Source organism: Metarhizium brunneum, chromosome 1 (assembly GCF_013426205.1).
Source record: "Metarhizium brunneum chromosome 1, complete sequence".
In the NCBI taxonomy this organism is placed as follows: Eukaryota; Fungi; Ascomycota; class Sordariomycetes; order Hypocreales; family Clavicipitaceae; genus Metarhizium; species Metarhizium brunneum.
In genome coordinates, this window is record NC_089422.1 from 4,216,507 (window position 1) to 4,230,816 (window position 14,310).

A 14,310-nucleotide genomic window follows, 5' to 3' on the forward strand; every position below is an offset into this window, starting at 1 on the left:
CACGACCTACCTACCCAAGCCCATGCGATGCAATGCAACATTTGCCAGACGCCAAAACATGATCGACCGATCCCCCGTCGGCCACTAAGCCCAAAAACTAAAAAAGAAAGAACCTTCCCTAGACTATGGGTGCCGGCTAGAGGCGGCATATGTACATATATACGGTTATTACAGACAGATTTACACGTCCATGTCCGCGTCACGCCCTTCCGCATAACTGACCTGCTTAGCACGCCGATACTTGTTAGGGGTGCCTTGCTCTTCGCGCAATTCCTCCGGCCCAGGCACGCTAGGATGCGCTCTTTCGTACTCGGCTCGGAGGGCAATAGCCTTCTGGTCCCATTCATGGACCGTTGCATTGTACACCTGGAGAGCTGTATTATATGCCTTCTTCTGCTCCGCGGCCTGTTCCTCGTATGGCTGCCGTTGCTCCGGCGGGGTCTCTTTCCACATCTTGGACGTCATCATGCGCACTTCATTGGGGAAACTACGTGCCTTTCCTGGCTTGCGGTTCTCTTCGCAGCGCTTGCGGGCTTCTTCACTGTGCTCTTTGCTGTAGAGAAGGTAGGCGTTTCCTGCGACCTTGTTGGGGCGAAGGGGCCGCTCGCCTATTTGGCCTCGGATGTGGTCCCAGACCTCGAGTTCGTAGGCTTCGAGGCGTGCTTGCCGGGGGTCTTTTGCTGCTTCTTTGCGTTTTTGTAAGAGAAGAGAGTCCTTTGGCAGGATGAGTGGTGTAGGGACTTCGATGGGACCGAGGATGCTCTCTAGAACCTCGGAAGCCGCCCGCAGCCCAGACAGATATGCGCCGTGAACTGTGGCCGGGTGTGTGCCAATAGTGTGCTCTCCGGCAAAAACGAGGTTGCCAACGGATCGGGCCATGCTGTTATAGTCTTCTGGTTGCATCCCTGGGGCTGCAGATGAGTAGCTCCCCCTGGCAAATCGATCGGAGCCCCAGCGGGTGATTACAGACTCGACTGGATATGGAACCTTATTTCCAAATACGCCACGAAGAATCTCAGTGGCTTCCTCGACCAGGCTTTCATTATTGGAGCGTTCAGTTTCGAAGCCAGCATCCCCAGCCATTAGAGCAATCAGGCATGGAAGTCCAGTGGTGTGCGTAACATTGAACCACTGGAAGAAGCGGCCGCGATTGAGGGCGTAGTCTTCCTGTGATGTGCTGTATCTATTCGGAGAGTTTCTCAAAACTCCAAAGATGTGTCGCTGGGGATCCCAAAATATCTCATCGTAAACAAGCACAACTTTGTTCAGGATGCCGAATCCCAAGCGTTCTATCGCACCAAGTTTCCAAGCAGGCAATGCAGGTTCAAAATTGATACTCCCTTGCTTGAGGACGCCAAGGGGTACGGTACAAACGATATTGTCGGCGCTGACGCTGACGCCATCTTCAGATTCGATGGTTGCCGGGCCCTCAAAGCTTGTGCTTTGATACTTGATAGATTTTACTGCAAACTTTGTAGATAGGTCAAGGGGCGTCGGGCATTGAAGCAGTCCACGGGCAATACTTTGGTAACCGCCAATGACCATGGTGTGATTTCCTTCCCATTCATTCCCGGCATCAATGTCCCATAATTCAAGACTCAGATTGTGTAAGTTTGTGGCATTGCTGTATTCGAGGTTGGCAATATGCCAGTTGATTAAACGGTGGTCTTGGGGAGTCAAATCAACCAGATCCTTGTACCGAGTGACTCCATGATCGAGGACTGATCCCAGCGTTGAACCGCGTCGAGACACAGCATCCTCAAGATTCAGATCAAAGTCTTCGTTGGCTCCAGGCTTGAGGCTCCAGCCCATCATTCCTGCCTTCTCCGCTACCTTTTCAGAAGCTGGAACACCGGGTTGGTTATGAACCCGGCCAGTCAACTTGTCGGCTGACACGGGAACGAGGTTGATCTTTTCTGGGACGCTCTGCTCTGAAACCGACGGTGCATGCGGGAGTGCTGCGGTTGCTTCTTCTGCTTGCATTATCGTTTTGCTGCCATCCCCTGGACTGTCGCGACCTTCGTCGAGAAGGTCACGGTTGCCTTCAATTACTTTTGACGGCTGTGCTTTGAACTTGTACTCACTTACTCGGTCCAAGCAATCGTTGTAAAGCTTTTCCACTAGCTCGTCTCGAATTGGGTCTACAGGTTTACCATTGCTGTCATAAATGGTGGTTTCTGCTGTCAAGGCATGATACGGTAGACCGAGTTGTCCCCGAACTAAGACGTTGATAGGATTGCCACGCTCGAAGCCAGTTATGATCATGCCTCCCATTTCTGCTGTATGTCTTTTACCTTCGAATTCTGGCCTTTGATCATTGAGCTTTGTCTTGAATTCTCGAGAATACACCCTTCCCCCAACGCGACTTCGTCCCTCAAGGAGAACAACTTTCGGAATATCCTCACCCATATCATAAAATCTTTCCGCATATTGTTTGAAAAGCCCCTCCAACTGTCTGGCACACGCCAGACCTGATATGCCCGCGCCAATTACGGCGATTTTCCTTCGCTTTCTATCGTTGAACGTTCCACTTTTCATCGTAGGGACGTCGGGAAGTTTGACACAGCCGTAGTTAATATATCCTCTTCGAACCAGCCAGTCGTAGCAGACATTGGCAGCATCGAACCATCTTGCATTGGCGCAGCCAACTGCTTCTCGCCTCGTCACAATAGCCCATGGCTTCTGTAACCAAATACGCAAGATCGCATTTCTTATGTTTAGATATGTTGTGACTTGACTGTGAGAGATGTGATGCCGTAAAAGATGATATTCCTCAGAATTCAAGGCATACGGTTTTAGTCGAGAGGATTCTGCGGCATCAAGGCATTCAGCAGCGTGTTGGTGGACTGGAATATCGGCGGGGATCGATGACTTTGGTCGGACAGTCAAGCTTAGCCGCTCGTGGCTACGGTGGTATGTTTTCGGTACAAGTCGTTGGCTCACTTTATCACCGCGCTGGAGTTTTGAGAACTCTATCTCTACCGGAGTTGTGGCTTTACTTGAAACGAATGACGATGAAGCTTCTGACTGCTCCGTGACAGCCGACATTGACGAGCCAAAAGAATCAACCGCTGCGTCGTTGTCTGCCACTTGCAAAATCTTGCAGCCATCCGTTTTTGATACTCTGTTATCTTGCATTAGAAAACCAGCCATTGTGTGATGATATGATGCAAAGCGTGAAGGCAGGAACGCACCCGACGGAACCATCCATAGAGACTTGCTCTTCGACACCTCCTTCATCCACACATACTTCTATGCTATCGCGTTCGCGGATGGAATCCACTAGATCCCCTTGTCCAGTCCCTGAAAGCCGACCTGGCGAGCTACCAGTCACATCTCGCTGAGTCGCTTCACGTGTCGATATATTGTGTGTTAAATGAGATATCGGTTGGGATCTGAGTGATCTCGAAGAGTATACATTATCGTGATTGATGAAGGTGTCGTTAATAACACCCTCATTCCTCTCTGGGTGGCAGTTTATAGTTATGTCCATGGCGATATTACGTTAAGCCATCGACAAGCTTTGAAACTTCTCAGAGACATGAGACTGATATATATTGCTAAGGCCAGGGGCCGCCGACCGGGGAATGGCTCGCAATCAGACTCATAGAGGTGGTTACTCTGAGTTTGGCATTATGCAACAGTGTAATTTGTATGCCCCCTTCACGTGCCTGTTGAATATCGTCAGCATATGGCGGAGGTTTTCCAGATTCTAAGATGTAAGCGTATTGAAGGTACTAACCCAGAGTCTTCAATGGCAGGTCATGAGAGTGTTGCAGCTCGCTGATGAGTTCGAAAGTGGTTTAAAAAATGGATTTAAAAGTGGCACACGACGTATATACCTTCAAACAAGTATGATTGGATGATATGAACTAATACAAGGAAGGCTCAATGAAGAATTGAAGCTGTCAGTCCATTACGCCCCTCAACGACCCCCGGAAACATCGCAATGTTAGTAATCACGTGAGGGCACCGTTTCCCTCGAATCGCAATGTTGGAACTTGTGGGCCTTCAAGACGCCAATCTCAAATGGGAACTCGATGGACAACTTTGAATCGGCTCACCAACGGTGAACCCAGCAAAACTGAAAAAAACATAATGCTTCCCTGAGAACGCCAGGAGCATGCTGATGGATGTGATTAACCTCGTCTTTAACTATTATAGCGCCGCACGGGTCCGTATTGTTTTCAATAAAGGTATCGTACATATGTCGCTCACGTCAACGACGTTCACCTTCGACTGACGGTGACTCTCTTGCGTATGAGCCGGTCTCTATCGCAGCGTCCATCATCCTGTTGCCGCTGATTATGGATGTCGTACAGATGATGATGTTTCTTCGGCCTGTGCGATTCATTAGAGTACTCAATAACTGCTCGTCAGAGGAAGCCGACATACCTTCATCTTGCTTGGCTATGAAGCGAAGTGCAGCAATTTCGGTAAATGTGATGCCACCCACGAAAACGACAAACACAGTTTGCTTTGCACTGCCTCCTGATAGGAGTGCACGAGCCTTCACCGCCTTGTCTTCACCAGTTTGAAGCTCGTAGAATGTCTGCCCGCGGACATGCTTGACCGCTTCATCAAAGCCATGCCAGCCCTGACTTGTGGCCGCCGCGGCGGCGACACCAGCATTTGCAGCACTGCCGCCCTTCGCGAACGACAACAAATATTGCTTTTGCAGAACGCACTGAACTAGACGGATAGATAGAGGGGCGTACCCGCTATATACGTAGGCAATATCGTTGGGGTCATCTTCTTGAACCTCATCGACAATGAGCCGCAGCTGCTTTCGTAAATAGGTGTAGTTCGTTTTGGTACCCGTTGCCCCTGCATTACCGGTCATAGGGATCACTCCAGCAAGGGGAGAGGATCGAGAAAGGAAGAGGTGTAACTTTTCCAAGTTGTGAAGCGTCAGGAGATGTTGATATCCGTACCCGTGCAAGACAAGCTTTCGAAACTGGTCATACTCCCTTGGCTTGATGCCCCCAGAAATACAGGAGTAAATGCACAATAGCCTGAGAGTCTCACGAATAGGCGCATCCCGCGCTATGAGCTCCTCGATGCCATCGAATTGAGAGGAGGGCTCTGCACCAGCAGCAAGATTCTGCTGCACTTCTAGTAAGCCCCTGAACTCGTCGGTTCTGGTACGCTTGATTATTTCCTCAGCGATACCTGTATGGATTCGAACACTTCGATGCTCTTGCTGATACCCAGGCAATTGAGCAACAAACTCCTTGAGTTCGGCCAATGTTTTTGTCTTATGCTTGGTCTCATAGTCAGACTGGACCTGCTGCAGCCGCCGGGCAACCTTGTTGAGCATCCCGCCAACGATGGCGAAGTTGGCATCTCGTAATTGATCGTACAGCTTGTCGCTAGAGTCTAGGGGGACCGTCTCCTTCCGCCCCTGCGTAGTGGCAGCAGATGACCGAGCTGGAGCCCCAACAATGGTTGTGTCCACCTTGGTTTGGTTATTCTGAATTTCGAATACTTCGTCTATCAGACCTTCGTAGGTCAGCTGCGTGAGAAGAGGGGTAACAAAATCTACCTCACGGTCAATTATGATGACGCTCTCGTTTGTCGAACTGGGCGTTAAGCCGGGCTTGTTCGAGTCGCTCGTATCTTCGCCCGCGAGGAGTTCCTGGCGCATGCGAACTAGAAGGTCAGATATCTTCTTTGCGTTATCGCCTTTTCCAATCATTCGAGGAAATAAGCCGTGATTCTTCTGGACTTCCATCAAGGCCCTTGCCAAGAGGTAGTTGGGTGTGACATCTTTGGAGAGGTACAGGTCTTTGAAGGAATCATCTAGTTCTAGGGATAAAACGTCTCTCTCCAGCGGAAAGAAGAATAACGGGAGTTCTGAAATGCTCGCATCGCCCAATACGCCTGCTTCTTCTAGAAGTTGGTCCGACACCAAGGTGCGACGAGGGACCCAAAAGATGTGAAATTCATGGCTTGTAGAGCTCTGGCGTCGGACTCGTTTTATTTGGTCTGGAGAAAATCGCGTGTGGGTTAATCAAAGAAAGGCCTATGCAGCGGTATGGGATACGCGGCCAAGGGATGATAGGCGTACTGGCTATGTTCTCGGCGTGACGTCCGCACTCTCCTCGAGCAATGAATACTACATTATGCTGGCTGGCATCGACATTATCATTTTCCAAGACGAAGAACTTGTCGACTCCATACTCCTGGAGCGTATTGACTTTAACAATCGTTCCAACGGGACCGACTAAGCTCTTGTCAAAGACGAGATTCTTCTTGCCGCGGACCTACAAAGATGAGCGTGTGTTGAACCCACTGAAAGCTCCGAGAGCTCGCAGGAGCTGAAGGAGGCTATGACTTACGCCCTCGAGTAAATAGAGCAAGTCTTTGCGGGCCTTGGCTCGAACTTGCTCCGTACTGAACTCGGTACGAGGAGCCATGGCGGCTCACGCGATAATTCGAGGAAGCTCGGCACTGGGCAGCACTTGTCATGAACTATGATCCAAGTGGAGGCATCGGTGACGAAAAAGGCTCGAGAGCTAGCGAATTCTGCCAAGGACCCCCTCGCAGATCCCCTCGCTGAGGCAAGGCGGTGAAGACGATGGACGGCGGAGCCAGGCACCCCACGTCAAGCCAGCTTCGCATCAAAGGGCTCCCAGCTGGGGGACCTCAAGTCGACGTCATGCCAAGTATAATAAGGGCCTCTCAACCAAGAAACACTAAAACAACTCAATAGACGTGGAGGAATGGTGAATATTTTCTCTTATTTATAGTTTATTTATATATCAGCTTAAATGCATCAACCTGTTTGTGGAATGGTTGCTGATTCTATGAACGCTGGCTGGCCGTAAACCCTCTTTGTGACCTCAATGGTCCGGGGAGCAAACACAGTCATGTCGCACCAAATCAACCCAGTGACCTAGTGCTGTGCAAGATCCCGATGCCTCATGGGGCACATGTAACAGGAAGCACTGTACTGTAGGTTGCCCAAAAGAGAAAGAAGAAAAAAGAAGAAGAAAAGAAAAACAATACGCCGATCGCTTGTTTTGAACATTTGAGCCAAAAATATAATGTAATGCTTCGAAGTCAGGGCATGATTTGTCATTCGTCAACCACCTCAGCATATCTCCGTCACCATGATTCCACCCCAAGTGTCGGTCATACAGTATTGTCGTGATATAGAAACTCAATATCTCGGGGCCGCAGTCGGTTGCCGCGGACAAACTCCTCATCTCCCGGCGGCCGCTCATCTTTGGAATTGCTGGTGAGCATGCTTTGGATGCTCATGCATACACTCTCTGCGCTTTGCACGGGGCTCCATCCTTGTGTATCGAGTAAATCGAGACATATGAAGCCATTCGAGTAAATATGGGGGTGGATAGGTACAGGACGATCGGGCTTCATATCAAATGTGACTTCAGGCGGTTCTACAGCAAGGGAGGGTCAGCAACTCTACCTGGTAACGAGCGCCGCAAAGGGGGACTAGGAATGGGGAAGAAATACCAATGGGATAGGACTGTGGAAAAGCAAATCTCAAGCGGTAAGTCTGATTCTGATAAAGCGGATTTGTATCCAGGACACGGATATCAAAAGTCCATTCTTTCAAGCTGTCGCCATCCACGAGTTCGATGCCGGGCGGTAGACCGGACCTTTCGATCTGCAGTGGGGTAGGAAGTCAGCTTCATGGATTCTGCAGACGGGCGCGAGTGGGTGATACATACCTTTTGACGCTCCTTGGCCACTCGCTTCTCCCTCATATGTGTCGCCATGGTTGCGATGCAGAAAAATGAGCCGGGCGGTATGCGAGTTGTGAAGGCGAAAGAAGGACGGAATATGGCTGGCAGACGAGACGCCGCATAACAGCCAGGCCGAGTGCAGCCAGGGAAATTTGGCGGTAGCGTCAAACGGGTCGTTGCAGGCACCAGCCCCAAACAGACCAGAATGCTGACATGAACCTGCTGGTCGGCATTGACATGACATCTGGAGGCACTGGGCTTGGCCCTTGGCGGAACACCACTGGCGGATTGGACCCTGGGCTGTCTGGGAAGGGGCTGTGTGGGCTGTGCAGTGTGCACACCAGACCAGACTTGACAGCATGAAGATTGATGTCCCGCTGTACGGAGTAGGTCTGGTGCATGTGCGTGCCCGGGAAGTTGATACTCGGTGCCAGGCGCCTGCAGACTAGCACATGCACCAAATGACTCCAGATGTCGAACATTGAATGCTCACTGCCTGGCTCTCTGGCCAAGCTCTATGTACAAGTACTTATGTACACCCACTGTACATGGGGTAGGGCTGACTGACATGTGGGCACTGAATCTGAACCTGGACAAACCACCAAGGAAAACCCGTCACGATGATGCAGCAACATGTAATACGGAGTAGTATGTCGCAGGGTCGCCCTCGTTTTAGCCCAGAGCAGCGTCTACGTACCTAGGTAGTTACTATGTAAACACCTAGGAAAGGGCACGGCATCAGTTTTCTTTGTCAACAGTCGCAACTTGGCTTTTGTGACCAGTGCATGTTTCATAGGATAGATAGGTTCAGAGCAGACACTGCCCATGACAGTTGAGTCTTAATGTTGCGAGACTTCCATGTCCAACATTGAACATTGAATGGGCCTTGGTTGGCCCTGTCGAGGCCTCCAGTGGCTGCCAGTGGCTCGCACTCGGTTGACTCGATTGAGCCCAATATTGACCAGACGGAACCAAGCCTCGTTGCCCTGGCCGACAGGTCAACTGTTGCATGTGCTCACTGCACCTAGGCCCAACTGCCCCTCACTCAGCCACCAAGCTCCTCCAGTCCTTTCAGTACACCAATCCAACATTGAACCAGTTGACCTTTTTGGTCGTCTCGCGTCTCACCTTCAGCCCTCAGCCACACCCTTCATCGAGCATCGAGTCCATCGCGACAGGTTGGCTCAACTCGTCTCGTACAGGGGATTCAACCTGCCTCCTCTCATTGCTCTCTCCACCCAAACTTTTGGGGTGCTCCACTGATGGCCTCAAGCCCAAGCATTGGACCATGCGGACTATTAGACCCTTGTCCCCATTTGAGAGCAGCCCTGTTGCGACGAGTCCTGGCCCTCCCCCGGGAACCATCATTTGCTTGGGCGCCTGCACAGTGTGCTGAGTGCCGAGTGGCTGACTCTGCTGAGTGCAGTGCTGCTCAATGAGGGGCCTCCATGTCGCCTCTCGAAGTCAACTGCCTGGCTCGTATTTATTAGTTTCAGCTCAGCCGCCTCGTCAGAACCCGCCATCACCACCGACCAAAAAGTTTCAATACATAGCTCAACCTTGTTGCTGTGTCGTCCTGGGCTCGCCCGTCAGTTCTCTCGACTCTTCGCCCTCAGCCCGCGAGCTGCCGTGATTCCTTAATCCCCTTGATCCTTCCAAACTCGAACCGCATTTGCGACCAGGCTGCATTCTCGTGGGCACGCGATACCCCGCCATCCAACAAAGATGAGTTGTAAGTCGCATTCGGCCTGGGCTTGGGCCTCAGAAAATCAAGCAGCAACCGGCCACTCTGCTTCTACTTGGGCGCGTAAATTAGCGTCATTCGTAAATTGCGACCATATTTCTGACTTTGGTATTGTTTCTCCTCAGTCGCGGGGATGCTTAACCGGCTACACGGCCAGCCCGAGAGCTACGACAAGAAGTACGTTTTGACCCCGCAGCTCATGCTGTTCCCCGACCGTCATCTTCAGCCTTCTTCTAACAGCGCTCGTCTCTGCTCGCCCACAGATCCAAGTATAAATTTGGTCGAACTCTAGGCGCCGGCACCTACGGGGTTGTTCGCGAAGCAGACGGCCCCTCGGGCAAGGTAGCCATCAAGATCATCTTGAAGAAGAATGTCAAGGGAAATGAGAAGATGGTATACGACGAGCTCGACATGCTCCAGAGGCTAAAACACCCGCATATCGTCAAGTTTGTTGATTGGTTCGAGTCGCGCGTAAGCTCCCAAGACGGACGAGGAAGGGTATGGGGCCAGTTTTGCTAACAGCATATGCTTGGTGTAGGACAAGTTTTACATCGTCACTCAATTAGCTACTGGCGGGGAGCTGTTCGACCGAATTTGCGACCAGGGCAAGTTCACAGAGCTCGACGCTTCTCAAACCATCAAGCAAATCATGACCGCTGTCGACTATCTGCATGATAATGACGTTGTCCATAGAGGTGCGTCATCTTGGTCGTCTGGATACGCCAAATGTCTTCCCCCCCCTGTTCTTTGGCCTCTTGTCCGCTAACTGAGTTCCTGGTAGATCTTAAACCGGAAAATCTTCTCTATGTTACACGCGAGCCGGATTCCGATCTTGTGCTTGCAGACTTTGGCATCGCAAAGACCTTGGACAGCAAGGAGGAGACCTTGAAGACCATGGCTGGATCTTTCGGTTACGCTGCGCCTGAGGTGATGGAGCAAAAGGGCCATGGCAAGCCTGTAGACATGTGGTCCATGGGCGTCATCACATATACCCTGCTTTGCGGGTACTCCCCATTCCGCAGTGAGAACCTTCGCGATCTACTACGTGAATGCACTGCCGCACCAGTACCGTTTCACGAGCGCTACTGGAAGGACGTCAGTCCGGATGCCAAAGATTTCATTATGGGTCTTATTGTTCCAGAACCCGAGAAGCGTTGGACTAGCAAGGTACATGCCCATGGCTCACTCCGTTCTTAATATTCCCAACGCTTTGCTCACACCAAAACAGGAAGCCCTGGGCCATATCTGGTTGAGCGGCAAGAACGCCACCGATCACAACTTGCTGCCCGAGCTCGAGGCCTACCGAAGAAGAGCACGCCTTCGCCGTGTCATTGAAATTGTCAAGCTCCAGAATCGCATTGCCAAGCTCAAGGAACACGAGGAGGACCCTTCCGAGTCCGATATGGGCGATGCCCAAGGCGCATCTGATAATCACAAGGGTGACGGCTCCAGGTTGCATGCCCTGGGACTATTTGCCCTTCGTGAAGCCAAACAGAAGCAAGAAAGTCTCCAAGTGGAAGAGGAATTAGAGAAGGAGAGCAGAAGGCGCAGTTTTAGCAACGCCTAGTCTGCTGTGATACCAAAGTAGGCAACGACTTCGTGGCAGAATATCGCTTACTGACTATTTTCGCTGCCCCCAAATTCGAAGGCTGCTACATGTTCTTTGATACTGACAGTTGTCGAAACATGTAGATTTTCCTCAAGTTTGACCGGTCGTCATTTATGTACTTGCGGGGGATTGCCTTGTTCGGGATTTTCTTTTTAAAGGTAGCTCTTTTATTGACAGGTGGCAAATGAATGATTGACATGTGTGTGTTGTGCTCAAGACACTCATGGATATATGTCTCCAACATAAGGGATCAGGATGGCACTCAGCCGTCACAGTATCCATATACAAAACTGCGCGAGACAGTGTAAAATATAGAGACCATCTTTAGCAGTTTGGGGTTTTTTGATGCCCTGCGGGTCAGATATCATTGCTTCGTAGTCGAACTTCTGGTGTGCTTGTGGGAGTCTGGAATAGCACGAGTGAGACGGCGAGGGTGATGTGAAGCTGGAAGACGAGCCTCAACCGACATCTTGACTGTCTGATGGAAAGTGGTATGGAAAAGTTGACTGGTTATTTTCAATCTATGTATTCTTTTCTGCCCACCCTCTCTCGCACACCCCTGCCTTGATCGGCTTTCGGCACGGTCCGCAGGTGGATCTTGAACATTGTAAAACATCCAGACATCTGGACCGACATTCTGAGCGACCGGAAGCAGTGGCGGGCGCCTGTCGAAATTATTTGCTGAGTCTACTCATCGGTTGCCGCTCGAGGCATGAATATGCTCGCCCTTGCGTCGATGGCATCTCTAATAACAGCGGTGGTCGTAGCCGCGCACGAGGGTGGTGATGGCTCCCGGAGATTAATTAACACGATGCTGCTCCCACCCCTTCGCCTGTTGACAACGTCCTTGGATATACATAGGATAGGCACCTTGCCAACGGTCCAAACTCGGCTCGTCAACTCCCATGCCCGCGTAGTAGGTCGGCCGCCAGCGTCAACTACACTTTCATCCCTTGGCCAGGGTCCTCTACGCCGTCCACCTGAGGCGATAGCAAACCTCGCTGCATGCTAGAACCTAGACTCCCCTATTCCTATAGCAACCTAATACGTGCCCTCTGTTTGATCTGCTTAGGACTTGGTGCGTCGTTGCACAAGCCTTCATAATGACGATGGTCTTATATATGTTTCCATGTATGAACTTCGACCAAGAGGACTTGAGTTTTAAGCTGCAATACGAATATAGCTATGAAATCACTTGCTTGTCCAACCTCCGCCGTTCTCTAACTAATCACTCATGTATGTTGATATTGCCAAGGGAAAAAAAGGATATATTATTTCGACAGCAGTCTGTTTCGTGCAAGTCCATCGCACACGAACCATATATTCATACCCATCATTATCGTCATGCCTGGTGTACAACCGTCAAGAAGAAAACATGAAAGCAACTTAGCCTCCCGTACGCCAGGTCAATGCGCCGCCGGTCGCCACCCCTTTTTATGACAAAATAGTTCACAAAAGTACAATATATACAGAAAAATAATACAGGTCGCCTTTTCACTCCATGTTTTTTTAACCCGCCATGTCAGCGAGCGCGTTCTCTCTCAGTCTCTCGTACCGCTCAGCATCGAAACGCGCACGTTTCCAGCCACATGCTCGTAACCGCTCAATGCGGGCTCTGGCATCCAGTGCTTTCAATTCGTGGTTTGTGTGAGCTGGGACGCTGGGTATGTGGCACGCGGCGATTTCGATTTCCAGCGTGGTCATGTGAGCAGTGACTTGGCGGCGGATACTGCTGAGGATAGTGCAGAACCGATGGATAGAACGGGTGTGGAAGAAGGGATCAATGTCCTCAGCTTCGCTCGGGTCTGGGCTGGCTGACTCCAGAGGGGCGGAGATGATGGTTGGCAGCAAAGGTCTGGCGTTTTTAAGGATAGATTCGGGATAGACTGGCTCCGGTGAGGATCGACCGAGCCACTCGTCGAAACCAAGAGTAGGAGAGTCTGGGCGAATGATGGGCTCCATCATGGGTTCGTCGCAAAAAGCGACGCGCTTCTTTGGTCTGGGCGGTTGGCTGGGCTTCATGGCGCCTTCATCGATGGAGCTGAGAGACGGAGCTGGTGAGGACCTTCTTGTAGAGACTGTTGATCCGGATGAGTTCGAGCCAGCTGAGGAATGTAAGCTGGAGAAGCGGGAGGGAAATCGTGACGTGGGCCGACTCGTGTCTTCATCAGCTTGTTTAGCGAGTTTGGACGCGGCACTGAGGTGGTCGTATGCCTGTTTAAGAAGGGCGGTGCGGAATGGTGAGGAATGGTGAATCGCGTGAGCTTGCATTTCAAGTGCTGTGGCCGCGTAGAAACGCAGATAGACGAGATGCACTGGATGAGTTGTTTCCTGGCCATGTTTTGTAAGTATACGGCGGTTTATTTCTCATCGCGAAAAACTGCCTCGGGCAGAATTCACCATGGAAAGATGGATTGGTGAGAATGGAGGCTTACAAGCTCGTCTTTGTGATGGAGGATGTCATGACAACGCGTAGAGCACTCTCTAAACCGGCGGTTCATATAATCTCTCCTGATGTCGCCCAGAGCCGCCTTCCACTCCATACGAGTTCGAGGGATAGGACGCATTATGCCAAGTGTCTCCTTGTCCTCTTGCTCAGATTGCGGCTGGTTTGTTGACTTCGGTTGATACAACTGTGAGCCAGCTTCAAGGCGCTTCAGCATGCCTCCATTGTATCGCCTCTCTTGACACTTCGCGTTGAGTGAAAGAGGAATCAGGCAAGCCATGGTTCGGTATAAGTGCTTCGGGAGCAGACAGACAAATCCTGATTTAATTTGTTCCGTCGATCGCTTCGCCACATGCACTGCAATGAGTATGTTCTGTACAAGGTTTGCGGAGCTGAAAACGATCGAAGGTTATTTATTATTGGCAACCTTTGCCCTTCTTAGACATGTGGCTAATGATGGCACGGGTGTTTCAAGTTCAGGAACCGGCGATGATCGCGTGGGGAGAACAGGGTTGTACGCTGTAGCTGTCTGGAGCTAATCGATAGCGTAGCGTAGCTGCAGTGCTCTGGCGTCAACATGTATGCACGTATGTACATATATTGGCAACTTTTATAGTTCCTCCCGTGCAAATCTTCGAAATGGAGCCAAGGAGACGCACGAGATTAAAAGCTTGGTCCTGGCCTGTCGCGTAGAATTTTTCTCGGGCTCGATTTTCTGCCTTCTTTGTTCCCAGGCGCGTCTGTGGGTGACGAAAGTGGAGGCTGGTGGGTATGGGAAGGAGCACTGGTTATTGAG

General features: G+C 50.9%; 5 protein-coding genes across 5 annotated transcripts; 1 reads left to right on the forward strand and 4 right to left on the reverse strand.

Annotated features, from left to right (window-relative positions):
- Positions 1 to 180: 180 nt before the first annotated feature.
- LDL2 (Lysine-specific histone demethylase 1 2) lies at positions 181 to 3,493 on the reverse strand (the record flags this gene model as incomplete). The annotated part of the gene is made up of 2 exons (XM_014693764.2): positions 181 to 3,124; positions 3,195 to 3,493. 2 exons carry the CDS (start codon positions 3,491 to 3,493, stop codon positions 181 to 183), a joined length of 3,243 nt encoding a protein of 1,080 aa, XP_014549250.2.
- Positions 3,494 to 4,219: 726 nt separating this feature from the next.
- On the reverse strand, positions 4,220 to 6,419 carry Vps33a (Vacuolar protein sorting-associated protein 33A; the record flags this gene model as incomplete). Its single annotated transcript, XM_014693763.1, has 4 exons — positions 4,220 to 4,341; positions 4,396 to 5,988; positions 6,071 to 6,266; positions 6,342 to 6,419. 4 exons carry the CDS (start codon positions 6,417 to 6,419, stop codon positions 4,220 to 4,222), a joined length of 1,989 nt encoding a protein of 662 aa, XP_014549249.1.
- Positions 6,420 to 7,137: 718 nt separating this feature from the next.
- G6M90_00g012750 (uncharacterized protein) lies at positions 7,138 to 7,748 on the reverse strand (the record flags this gene model as incomplete). Its single annotated transcript, XM_014693762.1, has 3 exons — positions 7,138 to 7,406; positions 7,483 to 7,636; positions 7,701 to 7,748. 3 exons carry the CDS (start codon positions 7,746 to 7,748, stop codon positions 7,138 to 7,140), a joined length of 471 nt encoding a protein of 156 aa, XP_014549248.1.
- A 1,692-nt stretch (positions 7,749 to 9,440) lies between these two features.
- Positions 9,441 to 11,026, forward strand: KCC1 (Calcium/calmodulin-dependent protein kinase; the record flags this gene model as incomplete). Its single annotated transcript, XM_014693761.2, has 6 exons — positions 9,441 to 9,447; positions 9,585 to 9,636; positions 9,723 to 9,930; positions 9,998 to 10,154; positions 10,241 to 10,626; positions 10,688 to 11,026. 6 exons carry the CDS (start codon positions 9,441 to 9,443, stop codon positions 11,024 to 11,026), a joined length of 1,149 nt encoding a protein of 382 aa, XP_014549247.2.
- Positions 11,027 to 12,577: 1,551 nt separating this feature from the next.
- On the reverse strand, positions 12,578 to 13,794 carry G6M90_00g012770 (uncharacterized protein; the record flags this gene model as incomplete). Its single annotated transcript, XM_014693760.1, has 2 exons — positions 12,578 to 13,399; positions 13,504 to 13,794. 2 exons carry the CDS (start codon positions 13,792 to 13,794, stop codon positions 12,578 to 12,580), a joined length of 1,113 nt encoding a protein of 370 aa, XP_014549246.1.
- Between the last annotated feature and the right edge of the window lie 516 nt (positions 13,795 to 14,310).